Below are 17,865 nucleotides of genomic sequence, written 5' to 3' on the forward strand. Positions count from 1 at the left end.
CTCCATTCAATTGCTTTTGAAACTGAAAATCATTTGTCCATATTTTTACTTCTGGACTTCGTATTGTGTCTCTTTGATCTATGTGTCTATCTTTACATCTGTCTCACAGTGTTTTGAAATGTACCTTTAAGCCTGTTTCTAAGACTTGTGAGAACTGTCTTTGGGAGATGAGAGGGTGGGGATACAGAACTTTAATAGTGGAACTACACACTGTGGAACTACACATTGTAATCTTACAATCTTGTAACCAACTATTAATCACAAATAAAACTTTAAAAAGAAATATGGCTTTATAAGTTTAAAATCGAATAGTGCCTTGAAATATTCTTTTTAAGATTTTTGTTTATTTGGGGGTCAGGCAGTGGTGCACACATAGTACAAAGTGTAAGGACCCACACAAAGATTCTGGTTTGAGCCCCAGGGTCCCCACCTGCAGGGGAGTTGATTCACAAGCAGTGAAGTAGGTCTGCAGGTGTCTATCTTCCTCTCTCTGTTTCTATCTTCCCTCACCCCCTCTCAGTTTCTCTCTGTCCTAGCCAAAAAAACAAAACAAAACAAAAAAACCAATGGCCACAGAAGCAGTGGAATCATAAGTGCAGGCACCAAGCCCCAGCATAACCCTGGAGGCAAAAATTAATTAATTAATTAATTTAAAAAGATTTTTGGTTATTCTAGGAATTTACAATTCCCATGTAAATTTTTAAATAAGCTTTTCAGTTTCATCAACATCTCAACAATATGAACTGTCCTGATATATATGAGCATATTATTATAACTTATGCCTCCCTTAATTTAGCAATATTTAGTTTTTAGTGTGTGAACTTTTAAAATTTATTTTGACATGTTTTATTCCTATGTGGTATATGTATTACATAATATATAATTATATATAATATTAAATATTATATGATATGTAATATATATATATATTACTGGAGCACTGCTCAGCTCTGGTTTATGGTGGTGCTGGAGATTGAACCTGGGACTTTGGAGCCTCAGCCCTATGTTTTGTAACTTTAATACTATTATAAATAGTACTTATTTTTTAATTTCTTATTATTTCTAGATTTTTGTGTAGATTTCATCAGGTTTTCTACATAATTATATTAACTGAGAATAAAAATTGTTTTGCTTTTTCTTTTTATTCTGAAGACCTTTTATTTATTTTCTTGCACTCTTGCTTGGGCTAGAACCTCCAATGCATTGTTGAATACAAGCACTTCTCCTTGTTTTGGAGAAAAAGCACTTCTTGGTCTTTTATGATGTTGGATCTTTTGGAGACTTTTAGATAGTTGTCTTATAAATTGCCTCATAATCTGGATTTCTGTTTCCTCATGATTAGATTCACTGTAGACATTTTAAGAAGAATGCTACTAGGCAATATGTTCTTCCTATAATATCACTTCAAGAGACCAATAATGTATGAATTGACCTGTCAACATCCATGTCCAGCAGAGAAGCAATTATAGAAGCCAGAACTCCCACCTTCTGCACCCCATAAAAATTTTTAGTCTATACTCCCAGAGGGATAAAGACTAAGGACCCTTCCAGTGGAGGGGAGGGTATATGGAATTCTGGTGGTAGGAACTGTATGGAATTGTATCCCTCTTATCCCACTATCTTGTCAATCACTAATTAGGGAGAGAGAGAGACCCCCATAATGCTAAATTTGATTACTTGATTAAAATAGTATCTCCCAGATTTTATTTTATTTTGTTTTATTTTATTTTATTTTATTGCCTCCAGGGTTATCAATGGGGCTCAGTGCCAGCACTACAAATCCACTTCTCCTGGTGGCCATTTTTTCCACTTTTTTGGATAAGACATTGAGAAACTGAGAGAGAAGGGGGAGATACACACACACACACACACACACACACACACACACAGAAACATAGACACCTCAGACCTACTTTGCTCTTGTGAAGCATCCCCCCTGTAGATAGGGATCCTGGGACTCAACTCAGATCCTTGCACAGGTCCTTGCATTTAGTACTATGTGCACTTAACCTGGTGCGCTGCTGCCCAGCCTCCCAGATCTCTCCAATGTAAAGTTATTCCCCCTTTTGGTAATTAGTAAATAATCTGTGGGTAATACTTTGGGATCTTTGATTAACCGACTTGCAACTTTTCACTCAGCTGTGTGTACCTCTATGAAAATCAATGTTCACACTATCCAGATTTCACCAGTGTACAATGTGAGCTAAACCAAACTTTTTTATGCCTATCATAATTTCTAATATACAATTTCTAATATATAATCAAAATTGAGGAAGGAACTCAAGACATTTGGGACACACTTAGTGTATTCTTAGCCCAAAGGAAGATACATCTGGATTAATCCAAATTCCATTTACTATGGCCATTGTTTGAGGTGTGTCATATACCCACTGCTCTCATTATCTTCATGTTGGGTACCTCTGTCTTCTATGTTTACAATATTGAAAAATCATAATTGGCCAGCTGTCCCTGGCCAACTGTTAGGCTATAGGGCCCAAGAACACAGTTTGCACAGCATTGTAGTAACCTTGACTTGCTTGTTAGAGATAGTCAAGTAACACCTTTACCACTAATTGAATCCTTTGTGCCTCTGTTTATAGAATCTTACCTAGTCGTCTGACCTGCTGCCTCTGCCAAGTTAAAAATAATATAGAGATTGTCTGCAAGACAGTCAAACTGCATTGTGACATTGACTGTATGACAAATACTACGCATTGTGGTAAGTCTGAATTGCCTAGTGATACATTATTATTTTGTCTCAGTTGTTATTTTAAATCAGTCATGATACATTTTAATTAGTGATGTAATTGCATTATTTGTTTTTATCCATTTAAAGCTCAACTTTCTAAGAATTATTCTTTTTCTAAAAGCTAGATTCTCAGTTCACTACTGCCTTAATAACTATGGCAATAATAACTAATCCACTTGTTTACAGGAACAATAGAAGGAATGGAAAGGGAAGGAAATTAACATTAATCATCACATATTGTGTACCTTGCTCTATGTTTGATATTTTGGGAACTCAACTATTTAGTGTTGAGTAGGGAGCTAACTGGGTCTTTGGGAATCCCATGAACACCAGTTCACTCTCATGAGGTTTGTTATGGTGCTCCTTGGAAGAATTTTGAGACAGACTTCATGGCCCAAATTTCTTTCATTACAGTTCTGAAATCATAATCATGCAGAAGTGATAATAAGGTGCAGGGAAAAGGTCTCCAGGGGGTGGGGGGGATCCCGGCTATGCATGTGCAAATATTCTTTATTTGAATCATATATACATCACACCTGGGTTAACTTCCCATAAGTCCACTAAGATCACTGGGTGTGGTTACTTTATTAAGAGAACTCCTCCAGGGGGCCAGGCAGTAGCACAGTGGGTTAAGTGCACATGGCACAAAGTGCAAGGACAGTCACAAGGGTCTGTGTTCAAGCCCCCAGTTCCCCACCTGCAGGGGGGCCACTTCACAAGCTGTGAAGCAGATCTTCAGTGTCTATCTTTCTCTCTCCCTCTCTGTCTTTCCCCCCTTTCTGTCCTAATAACAACAACAACAATAATAATAATAATAATAATAATAACAGGGGCAACAAAAATTGGAAAACATGGCCTATAGGAACATTGGATTTGTAATACAGGTACTGAGCTTAGTGATAACCCTGGAAACAGAAAGAAAAAAAAAAAAAACCTCCAGAACAGTGTTCTTGGTTAAACATAATTAATAATAAAAAATAAAGGTCACTTGTACTTAAAAAGAAATAACACTTCAATGTTTCCTTTTTATAAATAAAAAATAAAAAAACAACACTTGATAAAGAAAGTGTTGTCTTTTTTTTTTTCTAATTTTTATTTTCCCCCTAAGGTGCATAGACCTGACATTCCAGACTAATTGTTTCTTAAATTTTTATTTATAAAAAGGAAACACTGCCAAAACCATAGGATAAGAGGGGTACAACTCCACATAATTCCCACCACCAGAACTCCATATCCCATCCTATCCCCTGATAGCTTTCCTATTGTTTATCCCTCTGGGAGTATGGACCCAGGGTCATTATGGGGGGCAGAAGGTGGAAGGTCTGGCTTCTGTAATTGCTTCCCTGCTGAACATGGGCATTGACAGGTCGATCCATACTCCCAGCCTGTCTCTCTCTTTCCCTAGTGGGTTAGGGCTCTGGGGAAGTGGAGCTCCAGGACACATTGGTGGAGTCCGTTCTAGACTTCTAAATCTCATTTTACAGGTGGGGAGAAACAAAAACAGAGATGATAACTATTATAACCTAGTTTCCAGATTTTTTGTCCCCAATTTGAAGTTCTTTGCAATCCTGTTCTTTTTCACTTACCATTACCACCTATGACCCTCACCACCACCTAAAGTACTTATATTTTTTCTGGGAAAGAAAAAAAGTTGCATATTCATATACTTGATCTTCATGCAGTCATAAGCTTTGGATGGTCCATTAAATGAAAATCTAAGAAAAGAATTGAAATGAAATCAAAGAAAACATGTAACAAAAATTGTCTTCTTTCCTTCTGCATTGTACATCAAGTTTTAACTTGTGTAATGGAACAATATAAGCAGGAATAGAAGAGAGAAAGGATTAACATTAACCACCACATACTGTGTATCATTATAGATATATTGACTGTTATGAATGGCATACAATTTAGCAAACTTTAACCTACATTCAGATCTCTGTCCAGATTCAAGCAAAGATATAGGGAAACAGTGTTTTGACTTGTTTGTTTTTCTGAATAGAGCCTTAAATGATAGGGACTGGGGAACTGGGAGTAGGAAAATAAAAAAGCAAAGGAATCAGCAGTTATGTGGAAAAGGGCGTGTCCAGATGAGTTCTTGTTTGCAAAGAGTATTATTGTGGCTGTCTACAATGGTAACAAGTAGTAGTACAGAGGCTGAAGTAGTACAGAGAAGCAATCTCATATCCCCTCTGCAACTGAGGCAAAACATGATGAAGTATGTGAACATGAAAAGGCAAATAGTCTAGCTTAGCAGGGAAATCTTTGTCTTCTAATTGTGGTGTTACTTGAATACGGGACAACTGACCTTCTGACCAATAAAATAATTATAGATACAGAAGTTGTATTTCATGCTTTGGAATATTCTGAATGAACATTCACATTTTCTTTTTACATTTTCTTACTAGTGGAAAAATAGTGGTTTATAAAATTATAAAATTACAGAGTATAGTTTCATACTGTACCAACCACCAAAGTTCTGTACAACTACCCTGCCAACAATATGTACAAAGTCTTACACTTTAATAAACATATTTTCCCTTTTTGTTATTTTCCAACTACTGGTTCTAAATTGACTTAATTTCTTTCTTTTTATTTATTTATTGTTATCTTTTTTAACCAGTGCACTGTTCTGCTCTGGCTTATGGTGGTGCAGGGGATTGAACCTGGAACTTTGGAGACTCAGGCATGAGAATTTGTTTGCATAACCATTATGTTATCTACCGTCTGCCCCTGAGTTTAATTTCTTTCTCTATAAATGACACTCAAAATGTTGTTAATAACTAATTGATTTGACTGAGAAACATGGCTCACCAAAAATCCATTTCATTAGTGTTTCATCATAAAAAACAGTTTCTTCTATTTTGACAGATGGAGAAATACCCATAGGGAATACAGAAGGGTCATTTATGAAGGTATTGCAAGCTCGGAGGAGGAATACCAGCACTGAGCTGACTATTGAACCAGAGAAGGCATCCACTTACAAAAATGACGTTGTCAACTTACCAATCTTTATAAATGAGCAGCTGGATTTCAATGATGAAAATGATGTTATCAGCGCACTAAATTATATATTGCCTTATTTCTCAGAGGGAAATCTGGAAGATGTAGAATCAATATTACTACCATTCATTAAACTTCTTTTTTTAAATACACAACATGGAGATAGTCCCCTGGATCATTTGAAAGACAGTGCAGTGGACATTTCTCCTAAGCCTGCACTCAGCAATTCAATTTACAAAAATAAACTTAAGAAACTGTATTTTCTGGAAAATCTGTTAGATGCAGAAATTCAAGAAAAAATTAATGAAATTAAAAAGAAAGAAAAAACTGCCATGCTTATAAATTCTGATAACTTAGTTCCCAAATTTAAACGCCAGATCATTCAAAAGGAATTCGAAACTGCCCAACAATCAAAAAACAGAATAGGAAATGTAAGTGCAAAGAAAAAGCTACAGAGAGAGAAAATAGCCTTCAAAGGTCCAAAGGGTATAGAGGAAAGACACTCCAAAGGACTGAGTGATGATCAGAGCAGCAAGAGGAAACAGAATACTCAACCACTTGTTGAAAATACTGCCCAAGAAACTAGGCTTGGAGAGGCAACCCCTAAAGAGCGTGAACAGTTTCACAAAGAAGGGAAGCCCAGGAAATTAGTGGAAAAGACCAACACACAACCTTCATTAACAAATGAGGAGCAACACATAATGGGCAGGCCATCTGCTTCCCCTGCTCCCAAACCCCTACCTGGGGATAAAAATAAATCAAAAGACTTAAGCTACACTATTTTTATTTTAGAAGATGCAAAAGCTAGAGTGAAAGATATGGAAGCTTCTGAAGAAGCTTCACGTGCCAGAATAAATCGTGTCTTTCATGAAATTCCCTCTCCCCTGCTCAGCAGAACACCCCAAGTCAAAAAGTATCAGCAGTTCAGAAAGAAAACGAAATTGAAAAAACTGCTTGAAAAGAGGCTTCCGTCTTCTGCGATGAGGAGTCTCATAAATCCACCTTCTCAAGAGGCATTTTCATCCTCAAGAGAACTAGCTGAGGAGAATCCTCTCGCAGGCTCTTCTACTCTTTTTGACCATTCTGTGGGAGATAAAGCTATAGCAAAAACTACTTCCCCAAATATTTTTGAAGCAAATAGTTCTCCAGGAAGCACGACTATGCCAGATGAAACTATCCCTACAATCTTTACGACTCCTCGCACTGCAGATTCTTCTGTGACTGCAGACAGCTTCATACCAGCCATTGCACATACCAGTGAAACACAGTGGGAATACCACAGTGAGGACTCTGACTTCTTACTCCCCAAGCCCTTGGACTCCACTTTCCCACCACTGTCATCCGCAGGTGAGCAATTTGAAATTCAACTAAACCAGCAGCTGCGCTCTCTCATCCCCAACAATGACGTAAGGAAGCTCATTGCTCATGTTATCCGGACTTTGAAAATGGACTGCTCTCAGAGCCAAGTGCAATTGGCTTGCGCCAAGCTCATCTCCAGAACAGGCCTCCTGATGAAGCTTCTTAGTGAGCAGCAGGAAGTCAAGGTGTCTAGGGCAGATTGGGATACGGACCAATGGAAAAATGAGAACTACATCAATGAAAGCACAGAAGCCCAGAGTGAACGGAAAGAGCAAGAAGCAAGTGAGGTGAGCATAACTCACAAAACAGAGGGGTTGGACTCCTTGTCAGTTTAGGTCCTGCCATTATTAGCCTATTTACCATTTGCCTGTGAAGATACTCACAGGTGGCACTTGTGCTTTCTGTGTTTACCCTGAGACAGTTCATGGTTTACAGACCTATTTTTTTTTTAATTACTTTATTTATTTAAAAAAAGAGACATTAACAAAACCATAGGATAGGAGGGGTACAACTCCACACAATTCCCACCACCAGATCTCCATATCCCATCCATCCCCTGATAGCTTTCCCATTCTCTATTCTTCCGGGAGTATGGACCCAAGGTCATTGTATGATGCAGAAAGTGGAAGGTTTTGCTTCTGTAATTGCTTCCCCGCTGAACATGGGCATTGACTGGTCGATCTATACTCCCAGTCTGTCTCTCTCTTTGCCTAGTAGGGTGGGTTTCTGGGGAATCAGAGCTCCAGGACACATTGGTGTGTTTGTCTGTCCAGGGAAGTCTGGTCGGCATCATGGTAGCATCTTGAACCTGGTGGCTGAAAAGAGCGTTTAACATACAAAGCCAAACAAATTGTTGAACAATTATGGACCTAAAGGCTGACATAGTTCAGATGAAGTGTTGGGGAGTACTCACTGCAGACTGTAGTGTACTTCTGCTTTCAGGTATATATTTTGCCCTAGTTTATGGTTACGTGTGAACATATGCTCTATCTCATGGGACCTGGTCTATATCTAGGTTTTGGGACTTTGTTAGGAAGTGAACTGCCTGGAGTGGAATTAGAGAATATTATGAAAGGAAAGGTCTCACACGAATAATGAAGCTTAAGGGTTGTCATTCCACACCTGAAGTCTCTGGGCACAGTCTGAAGTGAAGCATGCTGGGGTGGCACTCATTGCCTTGTAGAGGCCTAATTTTACCCCCAGCATTTCCATGTTCAAAATACAGTGATTCTCAGTTGTTGAAAATGTCAGATCTTAGAAAACGTATTCCTTTGCATGATGTTAACATGATTCTCAAATGGGTTTTAGTTGAAGTTTCATATGATGATGCATTTCATTAAATTAGATGATTCCAGTTGTATTTTATTTCCACAATGAAATTAATTTAAAAATATTTATGTAAAATTAACTGAACACGGGAGTCAGGTGGTAGCGCTGCAGGTTAAGCTCAGGTGGCATGAAACAAAGGACTGGAAGAAGGATCCCGGTTCAAGCCCCTGGCTCCCCACCTGCTGGGGAGTCGCTTCACAAGCGGTGAAGCAGGTCTGCAGGTGTCTTTCTCTCCCCGTCTCTGTCATCACCTCCTCTCTCCATTTCTCTCTGTCTTATCCAACAACAACTACAACAATAAAACAACAAGGGAAACAAAAGGGAATAAATAAATAAATAAATAAATAAAGTCTTAAAAATTAAATGAACGGGAGTCATGTGGTAGCACAGCAGTTTAAGCACACATGGCGCAAAGCACAAGGACCGGTTAGGATCCTAGTTCAAGCCCCCAGCTCCCCACCTGCAGGGGAGTGCCTTCACAGGTAGTAAAGTAAGTCTGCAGGTGTCTCTCTGTCTATTCCTCTCTATTTCCCCCTTCTCTCTCAATTTCTCTCTGTCTCTATCCAATAACAAATAAAACAAAACAAAATTAAATGAATACTGGCATTCAAGTGCACTTTACAAAAAATCAAAGCAGAAGGGTTAAAGCACTCCATCAGGAAGACTATAGGCTCCTAGTTTCTGTCTTGTCTTGGCTGTGTGAATTCGGCTAAGACAGTAATCTCCCATTTTGTTCTTTTATGTAATAGTTCCACTGTTCCTCAGGTAGAAAAAAGAACCTAACACATGGTAGATGAATTCTAAAGGAAAATGGTAGTTATAGGCTTATGTAACACATGAGATTTAGTATGCTCTTTAGAGCCTCTACTTCTCCCAGTCCTGGAACCTTAGGATAGGGCCCACTTTCCCGTATGCCTCTCCCAATCCATATCAAATAATATTGCATCTGCCAATCGCAACCTAATCAACACAACGATTGCCACCTCAACATGCTTCAGCTCAGACTGTGTCCAGAGACTTCACGTGTGGAATGACAACCCTTCAGCTTCATTACTCAAATGAGACCTTTCCTTTCATAATATTCTCTAAATCCATCCCAGGTGGTTCACTTTCTAACAAAGTCCCAAAACCTAGATATACACCAGTCGCTGTGAGAGAGAGCATATGTTCACACGTATCCATAAACTACTGCAAAATATATACCTGAAAGCAGAAGTACACTAGAGTTTGCAGTGAGTACCCCCTAACACTTCCTCTCCACTATTCCAAGCTTTGGGTCCATGATTGCTCAACAGTTTGTTTGGCTTTGTATGTTAACTCTCTTTTCAGTCACCAGGTTTCAGATGCCATCAGGATGCTGACCAGGCTTCCCTGGACTGAAAGGGAGTCCACCAATGTGTCCTGGAGCTCCACTTCCCCAGAGACCCACCTACTAGGGAAAGAGAGAGGCAGACTGGGAGTATGGATCGACCAGTCAATGGCCATGTTCAGCGGGGAAGCAATTACAGAAGCCAGACCTTCCACCTTCTGCAACCCACAATGACCCTGGGTCAATGCTCCCAGAGGGATAGAGAATGGGAAAGCTATCAGGGAGGGGGTGGGATATGGAGATCTGGTGGTGGGAATTGTGTGGAGTTGTACCTCGTTGTACCCCTCCTACCCTATGGATTTGTTAATTTATCCTTTCTTAAGAAAAATATTAATAAATAAAAAAGAACCTATAAACTACTACTCTAATCTGAAAGAATGGAGTTTTATAGTAGTTTAAGCATAGTTAGCTATACTTTAGAATAGATTAATTAGCTCTCATTCTTCCCATCTGTTAGCTCTAAAAAAAATAACTGTGTGTTTTTGTTGTTGTTGTTTGTTTGTTTGAATGTTTTTAGCTTACAAGAGAAGTTCCAGGATATGGCTACAACAACAAGCTCATCTTGGCAATATCTGTGACTGTAGTCGTGATGATTTTGATTATAATTTTCTGTCTCATTGAGGTAAGAACAATTAAAGTTTCCAGAAGTGGCCAGGCGATAGTCCCACTGCAGAGTATATTCTGCCTTTATGACAGTCAGAAGCCACAAATCGTGTGTTTGACCAACGTACTGTTCATTTTTGTCCTTTGTTGGTGCTTGGGAATGATCCTTGGATGCAATTCATATACAGTACTGCTGTGCTATCTCCCCAGACCAGAGCCCACAAATTGAAAACCAAAGTCATTTTTTTGCATATCTACTTATTAAAAAAAAATAGGGGGTGGAAATAGATAGCATAATAATTATGCAAATGGACTGTCATGCCTGAGGCTCCAAGATCCAAGGTTCAGTCCCCTGCACCACCATAAGCCAGAGGTGATCCGTGCTCTGGTAAAAACTCTGGTTGTGGGAATTATATGGAATTGTACCTCTCTTATCCTCTAATCTTGTGAATCATTGTTACATCACTGATTTTAAAAAGTAAATAAATAATTGGGGGTTAATGTATTATAACACATTTGTCTATACATGTGTAAGCTTTCCCAGTTCTACATAGCAGGTGTCTGCCACATATTCACACTGTTATCCCCCTGACATCCAGAACCCCAAGCTCCTCTCCCTACAGGCCATTCCCTCCCCAGGGTTCCTTGCTTTGGTGCAGTATACCACCCTCAGTCCAAGTTTTGTCCACTGTTCTCCATTTTAACCCTTTCTCCCAAGTACACCTACTTGGGGAGTCATCCCATACTCATCCTTCTCTTCCTGACCTCTCCCACTCAACTCTTTTTTTCTGCATTCATCAAAGATTGAGAGCTTAGAGTTTCTGTTCTTGTGTCTAGGTCTTTGATGACTGGCCTTGATTCCCCAACATTGGTCATATCAATTTGACCTTTCTGCCCTCCCTATGTTTGCTCCTTTAGTTACTCTTATTTTATCTGGTCACCCACCTCCACCCCCCAGCAGTCTTTCATTCCTGTTACTCAAAGGCCATGTGCCCAAAGTCACTTTTCCTTCCATTACTTATGGGTATTTCTCTTCAGTCACAAGAAGTGAGCCTTGCTGTGTTCTTTTATTTTAAGTATTGCACAGGGACTTTTGATGAAAACTATGCCCAGGAGATCTCCCTGGCATTGAAACCGTGATTGTTAGCAGTCTATTTTCAAAAGTTAAAATTAAGAAGGCCAGAAATTGTGTAATAGTAAAATTTCTTTAAATGATGCCAGTGGTTTGATATATAAACACTAGTTATTGTCATTCTACCACTAATTATTTTCCTTGTTAGCTGAAAGTATGAGAATTTCATATAATTGCCACCGTAATGGAGCTATACTTTACTTTGTAAGAAAGGACATGGCTAAAAAATAAAGGTGGTATTTGATTCATTAGAGTTACTTATTAGCAGCTTTCTGCTCTAGTGTCTATATAAGTTTTGGCATTGTCTAAATAAGTTAAAGCACTGCAGATAGAATCCTATAACAGTATTCTGTAAAACTTGCCATATTTACTGTAGCCTATTTCTGAAGCCTACCTTTTTTTTTTTTATCAATTTACATCATGGTTATTCACTCAGCAAATGCTGATATTAAGAGAATTTTAATAGGGTATCAGTCTTGACTCTCCCAATCGAACTTAATTTGCCTTGTCTTTTCTCCTGTTATAACAGCTCTCTATTCCAATCAAAGCTATGCCTCACTATACCTTACTCATACCATGTGATCCCTGCTTTTGTCATACCTTTACCCATTGGAAATTATCTCATTTCCCTCTACCTGCAGAAGGCCTATGAGCCTCTCAAATACCACTCAGGTTCATCTTTCTTCATAAAAGTCTTTCTCAAATACTAAAACTCTCCTGGTCCTAGTCCTTCTGTGAGTTTTATCACTAATTTTTCAAGACCATCCTGAGACGTTCCTCTCTCTCCCTGAGAACCTAAAAATTGGGAGAAGTACTAGGGTCAACACTTCATGGAGCATGTCAGGACCAAATGAATTTGTGGTCTATCAGACTTGGCTCAAACCTGACTGGATGTGTTTATTAAGAAGCATGTGTATGTTCAAGAGGGCTGGTCAGTAGCTAGATAAGCACAGAAAAGGGTGAGGATGCAACCAACATGGGCTGTTCCCATCCAAGCATTTCCCAAGAGTCCCAGGGTAGTACATCAGACAGAAGATGTATGTACACTTCCTAGGATATGCCTGTGGGGGAGGTGGATGGATCCACATAGCTCAGTATTTTTCATTAAACACTAGATTCAGATCTTACTGTGTTTTTCACCAAGTAGTTTTCTGATTTTGCCATGAAGGCCTGTCTCTACAGAAGACAGTCCCTTGGGTAGGTACAGATTCCCTATCAAACTGTCATTTCACTCCCTATTATGTTGTCAAGCCTGTCATGTGGATATGGTGAGACTGCTCCAATAGGAAGAAGTGAGTTCTCTCCTGATGAAGGCTGAGTCAGATTTATAAAGTTGTGAGACTAGGAACTAGCATAGGATCAGCTTTGCAAAGGCCTCTAATAGTTACTGGCTAATACACAGAGGATACTGTCACGTCTCTGGGTGGCATGCAACCTTTTGCTTTTTTTGTTTGTTTTTGTATCTTTATAGACTTTTAGACTGTGTTTTTAAAATTTATTTTCAACTTGCATTTGTATTTTTTTTTTTTTTTTGGTTTCAAAATTTCCTCTTTCTACTTAGATAGATAGCTTTTTGAGGACAGAGACCATGCAGTGTTTTCTCTATAGAATACAATATTGGTGTTTAAAGCAGAGAAGAGTAATGGAACCTAGTGTTTGAAGCAGTATCCAGTCTGGCAAGTAATAGACCAATATGTTTATAAGATATTTCAAAAATTATCCTAGAGGCTTGGAGATGGCTTACCTGGTAAAGAAGATAATTTACCTTGTGCGAGGACTGTGATTCTTTTTTTATTTTTTAATGTTTGTTTATAAAAAGGAAACAGTGACAAAAAACATAGGATAAGACAGGAACAACTCCACACAATTCCCACCACCAGAACTCTGTATCCCATCCCCTCCCCTGATAGCTTTCCTATTCTTTATCCCTCTGGGAGTATGGACCCAGGAGGACCCTCATTCTACACCCTGATCACCACATAGGAGCACATGCACAGGAAAGTTTTACCAGTTCAGTGATGTGATATCTAATTTCTTCTCTCTCTCTCTCTCTCTTTTTCTCTGACTTCTAAGAAAAAAAGAAAAATGTCTGTGTATAGTGGTGAAATTCTGCTGACCTGGAGACCCATAATAACCCTGGAAGTACTAAAAAAAAAAAAAAAAAAAAAGAACAGGTAGTTGAGGTAGAAAGAAGAAGACATATTAGTGCTTAACTGTTTTGAGGACTAAAACACCAAATCCCTGTTTTTTCCTTAACTAAAGACTATTCTAAAATGTAAAAGAGAAAAAAATCTTCATTAAGTATTAGATGAAGATATATCTTAACATATTTTTATTTATTCCTATATACTTTATTCATTTTATTGACATTATAAATGGAATCTTTGATTTTTAAAAATATTTTGTTTTTTATTTTACTTTTGAGCAAGATGCAGAGAGAGAGAGATAGAAACACCAGAGCACTGCCCAGCTCTGGTTTATGGTGGTATGGGGGATTGAACCTGGGACTTCAGAGTCTCAGGCATGAGTGTCTCTTTGCATAACCATTGGGCTGTCTACCCCCACCCAAATGGAATCTTCCTAATTTTAATTATTATATATAAGAAAACTAGTGGGGGCCGGACTGTGATGACCCTGGTTCCTTGTTAGTGCACATAGTACTAAGCATATGGACCAACGCAAGGAACTTGGTTCAATCCCCTATCCCCACACCACCCCCCTCCCTACCTGCAAGTGGGATGATTCACAAGCATTGAAGCAAGTCTACAGGTGTCTTTCTCTTCCCCCTATTTTCAATTTTTTTAAAGATTTTTTTATTTACTAATAAGAAAGATAGGAGGAAAGAGAACCTGACATCACTCTGGCTACATGTGCTGCCAGGGATTGAACTCAGGACCTCATGCTTAAAAGTCCAATGCTTTATCAACTACGCTACATCCCAGACCACCCAACTATTTTTTTTCCTTTATTTACTAATTGATAGAGACAGCTAGAAATGGAGAGGGAAGGGGATAACACAGAGAGAGAGTTGTCCAGGAGGTGGCGCAGTGGATAAAGCATTAGACTCTCAAGCATGAGGTCGAGTTCAGTCCCCGGCAGCACATGTACCACAGTGATGTCTGGTTCTTTCTCTCTCTCCTCTTATCTTTCTCATTAATACATAAATAAAATCATTTAAAATATATGTTTAGAAAGAGAGAGAGAGACAGAGACAGAGATACATCTGTAGCACTGCTTCATCACTCGTGAAGCTTTCCCCCTGCAGGTGGGGACTGGGATGCTTGGTCCTTGCGCATTGTAACACGTGTGCTGAACCAGGTGTGCCATGGCCTCTCCCTCCGTATTTCTATCAACCCCCCCCCAAATTTATCTCTGTCCTATTGAAAAAAAAAAGATAAGAAAAAAATGGCCATTAGGAACGGTGGATTCATAGTGCCAACACCGAGCCCCAGTGATAAGCCTGGAAGCTAAAAAAGAAAAAAGAAGGGGCTCGGGCGGTAGCGCAGGGGGTTAAGTGCACGTGGCACAAGTGGAAGGACCTACATAAGGATCCCAATTGAGCCCTGGCTCCCCACCTGCAAGGGGGGGTCTCTTTGCAAGCAGTGAAGTAGGTCTGCAGGTGTCTTTCTTTCTCTCCTCTGCTCTCAATTTCTCTCTGTCTTATCCAACAACAACGACAGTAATAACAATAAGAACAATAATAACAATAACAACAATGATAAACAACAAGAGTAACAAAAGGGGGAAAATAGCCTCCAGAAGTAGTGGATTCATAGTGCAAGCACCGAGCCCCAGCAATAACCCTGGAGTCAAATAAATAAGTAATAAAAAAAAGAAAACTGATGAGGCTGACTATATTTAGCCACTAACTGAATTCTCATGTGACTTACAATAAAATTGTTGTTGATTCTTAAACTTTTAGGATATCATTTCTAGATATGTTTGTCTCTTCTTCTAAAACCTCATTTTCTCTTATTGGTTAAATGTATCCTCATCAATGATGAATAGTGGCAATAATAATAAACACCTTACTTTGGGTCTTAATTAAAAAAAACAATCTGTTCAAGATTTTAGTAGCTCCTTTTAAGAAAGTCATTATTTGGAATTATCTATTGAATGTTATCTAGTATAGTCAATAAAATATATTGCCAGCTATATACCAGATCCTAAGGTAGGTACTATGGAAGAGTCAAAAGCCTAACAGGAGAGAATTTCTGTCCCAAAGTTATCTGACTAGGTGGATAAGATAATAAAAATGAATAAAGATTTGAGATATTATACTAAATAATCGTGATCATGTTTTGTTTTAAAATAGATTTATTCTCATAAAGCATCAGGGGAAGAACAGCTGGAGGGCAAAGAAAGAAAATCAGGGTAAATATTTGTCTTGCAAATTATTTATCTGTTAATGAAACAAGAGAGAAACTAGAGCATTGCTCAGCCTATGCACTGTTGGGAATGGGCCCCACGGCCTTAAGCATACAAGGCCTGCCTACTAAGCCACCTTCATGGTTGCTCATGTGGCAGCCATTCAGAGTAGAATTTTAAGATTTTTTAAAAATTGTATTACATTTGGGAGAAAGTTTCACAGGACAAATGGGATATACCTGCAGACTTAAACCTGGATTGCATGCACAGGAAAGCACACCACCCTCCCAGATGAACTATCTTGCCAGTGTACGGTACTTTGTACACATGTGAATTCCTGGAAGCCTAGTATGCACGGAATTATTTTCAGATTCCAAGGTCTGGGGGCCCAGGAGATGGTATGCCTGGTTAAGTGCTCACATTACAGTGCGCAAGGACCCAGGTTTAAGACCCTGGTCCCCACCTGCAGGCAGAAAGCTTCACAAGTGGTGAGGCAGGGCTGCAGTGTCTCTCTGTCTCTCTCCCTCTCTATCTCCCCCTTCTCTCTCAATTTCTCTCTGTCTCTAGCCAATAATAAGTAAATTTTTTTAAAAAGTTCCAAGTTCTGTGGTGATTTTTCTCATTGTAATTATAGACTATGGCACCCATTGGTCCTAACAAGACCAGAGATATGTGTTTTAGAAAAATTGGGAAAGTCAGGCAGTAGTGCAGGGGTTAAACCAGGTGGCACAATGCACAGGGACCCATGTATGATCCTTGATCGAGCCCCCAGCTCCCCACCTGTAGGGGTGTCGCTTCACAAACGGTGAAGCAGGTCTGCAGGTGTCTCTCTTTCTCTCCCCCTCTCTGTCTTCCCCTCCTCTCTTCATTTCTCTCTGTCCTATCCAACAATGACATCAATAACAATAACAATAACTAAAACAGTAAAAAAACAACAAGGGTAACAAAAGGGAATCAATAAAAATTTTAAAAAAAGAAAAATTGGAAAATGAATAAATCACTAATTTGTATACATGTTTTTCTCCAAGGGGCTTTTTATCATTCCTGCTTCGTAAGAAATACTCATCAGGCAGTGAAAGTCAGGTAACTTTGAGGATGGTAGAGTATTATAGCTAAAGAAAGCTGTGGGAAATGCAGAATTAATATTTCCATTTGGCTTTTTCAGGAGGGCTCTTTCTGGATGAGGAGGCCACTTTGGCTTAGAGATATGTATAGGCCTCTCAATGCCACACGCAAGAAAAATATGGCAGAAAAGCTACACGACAAGGATTCTTCTGATGAAGAGGAGATCTTCAAGAAGGAGCCAGAGTAAATGACTGGAGAATTTTTTTTTAGTTGCCTAAATGAAGCAACATTGCAAAGTTTAGCAGTTCCTCTTAAAAGAAAATGCTTGACATTCTTTTTCTGTTTTCAGGTCACTCAGTGAAGTCATAGTAGAGAAGACTCCAGGTTCAGAGTCCACTGCTGAAGAGATGGGCCAGGAAAGTGAGGGAGGACAAGAGACAGCCACAGAGTGAACCACACCCTGCACTAAGCCACCAGAAAATTTTATTTTCTAATAGCTTCTCAGGTGTTGCTTGTAAAATACCTACTTAATCTTATATTAAAATGTGTGAATTCATAAGTCTAGCAGTGTGGTAAATAATTAAAACTTGGTTAAATATTTATATACCCCTCACCTGCAGGAGGGGTCAAATTACAAGCGGTGAAGCAGGTCTGCAGGTGTCTATCTTCCCCCTCTCTGTCTTTCCCTCCTCTCTTCATCTCTCTGTCGTATCCAACAACAACAACATCAGTAACAACAACAATAATAACCACAACAACGATAAAACAACAAGGGCAACAAAAGGGAAAAAATAGACTCCAGGAGCAGTGGATTTGTGGTGCAGGCACCAACCTCAGCAATAACCCTGGATGCAAAAAAAATAAATTATACAAAGGGCTATAGACAAG

The 17,865-nt window shown here is 39.0% G+C and overlaps 1 protein-coding gene across 1 annotated transcript in view; it reads left to right on the forward strand.

The window, feature by feature from the left end:
- LOC103127446 (leucine-rich repeat-containing protein 37A3-like) overlaps positions 1 to 17,536 on the forward strand; it is a 54,337-nt gene extending 36,801 nt beyond the window's left edge. The window contains exons 8-14 of the mRNA XM_060203304.1: positions 2,601 to 2,719; positions 5,621 to 7,398; positions 10,327 to 10,431; positions 15,860 to 15,918; positions 16,941 to 16,995; positions 17,078 to 17,220; positions 17,327 to 17,536. Coding sequence (XP_060059287.1) covers positions 2,601 to 2,719; positions 5,621 to 7,398; positions 10,327 to 10,431; positions 15,860 to 15,918; positions 16,941 to 16,995; positions 17,078 to 17,220; positions 17,327 to 17,429 — 2,362 coding nt within the window. The 3' untranslated portion in view covers positions 17,430 to 17,536. The remainder of the gene's footprint in view (positions 1 to 2,600; positions 2,720 to 5,620; positions 7,399 to 10,326; positions 10,432 to 15,859; positions 15,919 to 16,940; positions 16,996 to 17,077; positions 17,221 to 17,326) is intronic.
- The last annotated feature ends 329 nt before the right edge of the window (positions 17,537 to 17,865 follow it).

The sequence above is a fragment of the Erinaceus europaeus genome, chromosome 12, assembly GCF_950295315.1.
Source record: "Erinaceus europaeus chromosome 12, mEriEur2.1, whole genome shotgun sequence".
Classification (NCBI taxonomy): Eukaryota; Metazoa; Chordata; class Mammalia; order Eulipotyphla; family Erinaceidae; genus Erinaceus; species Erinaceus europaeus.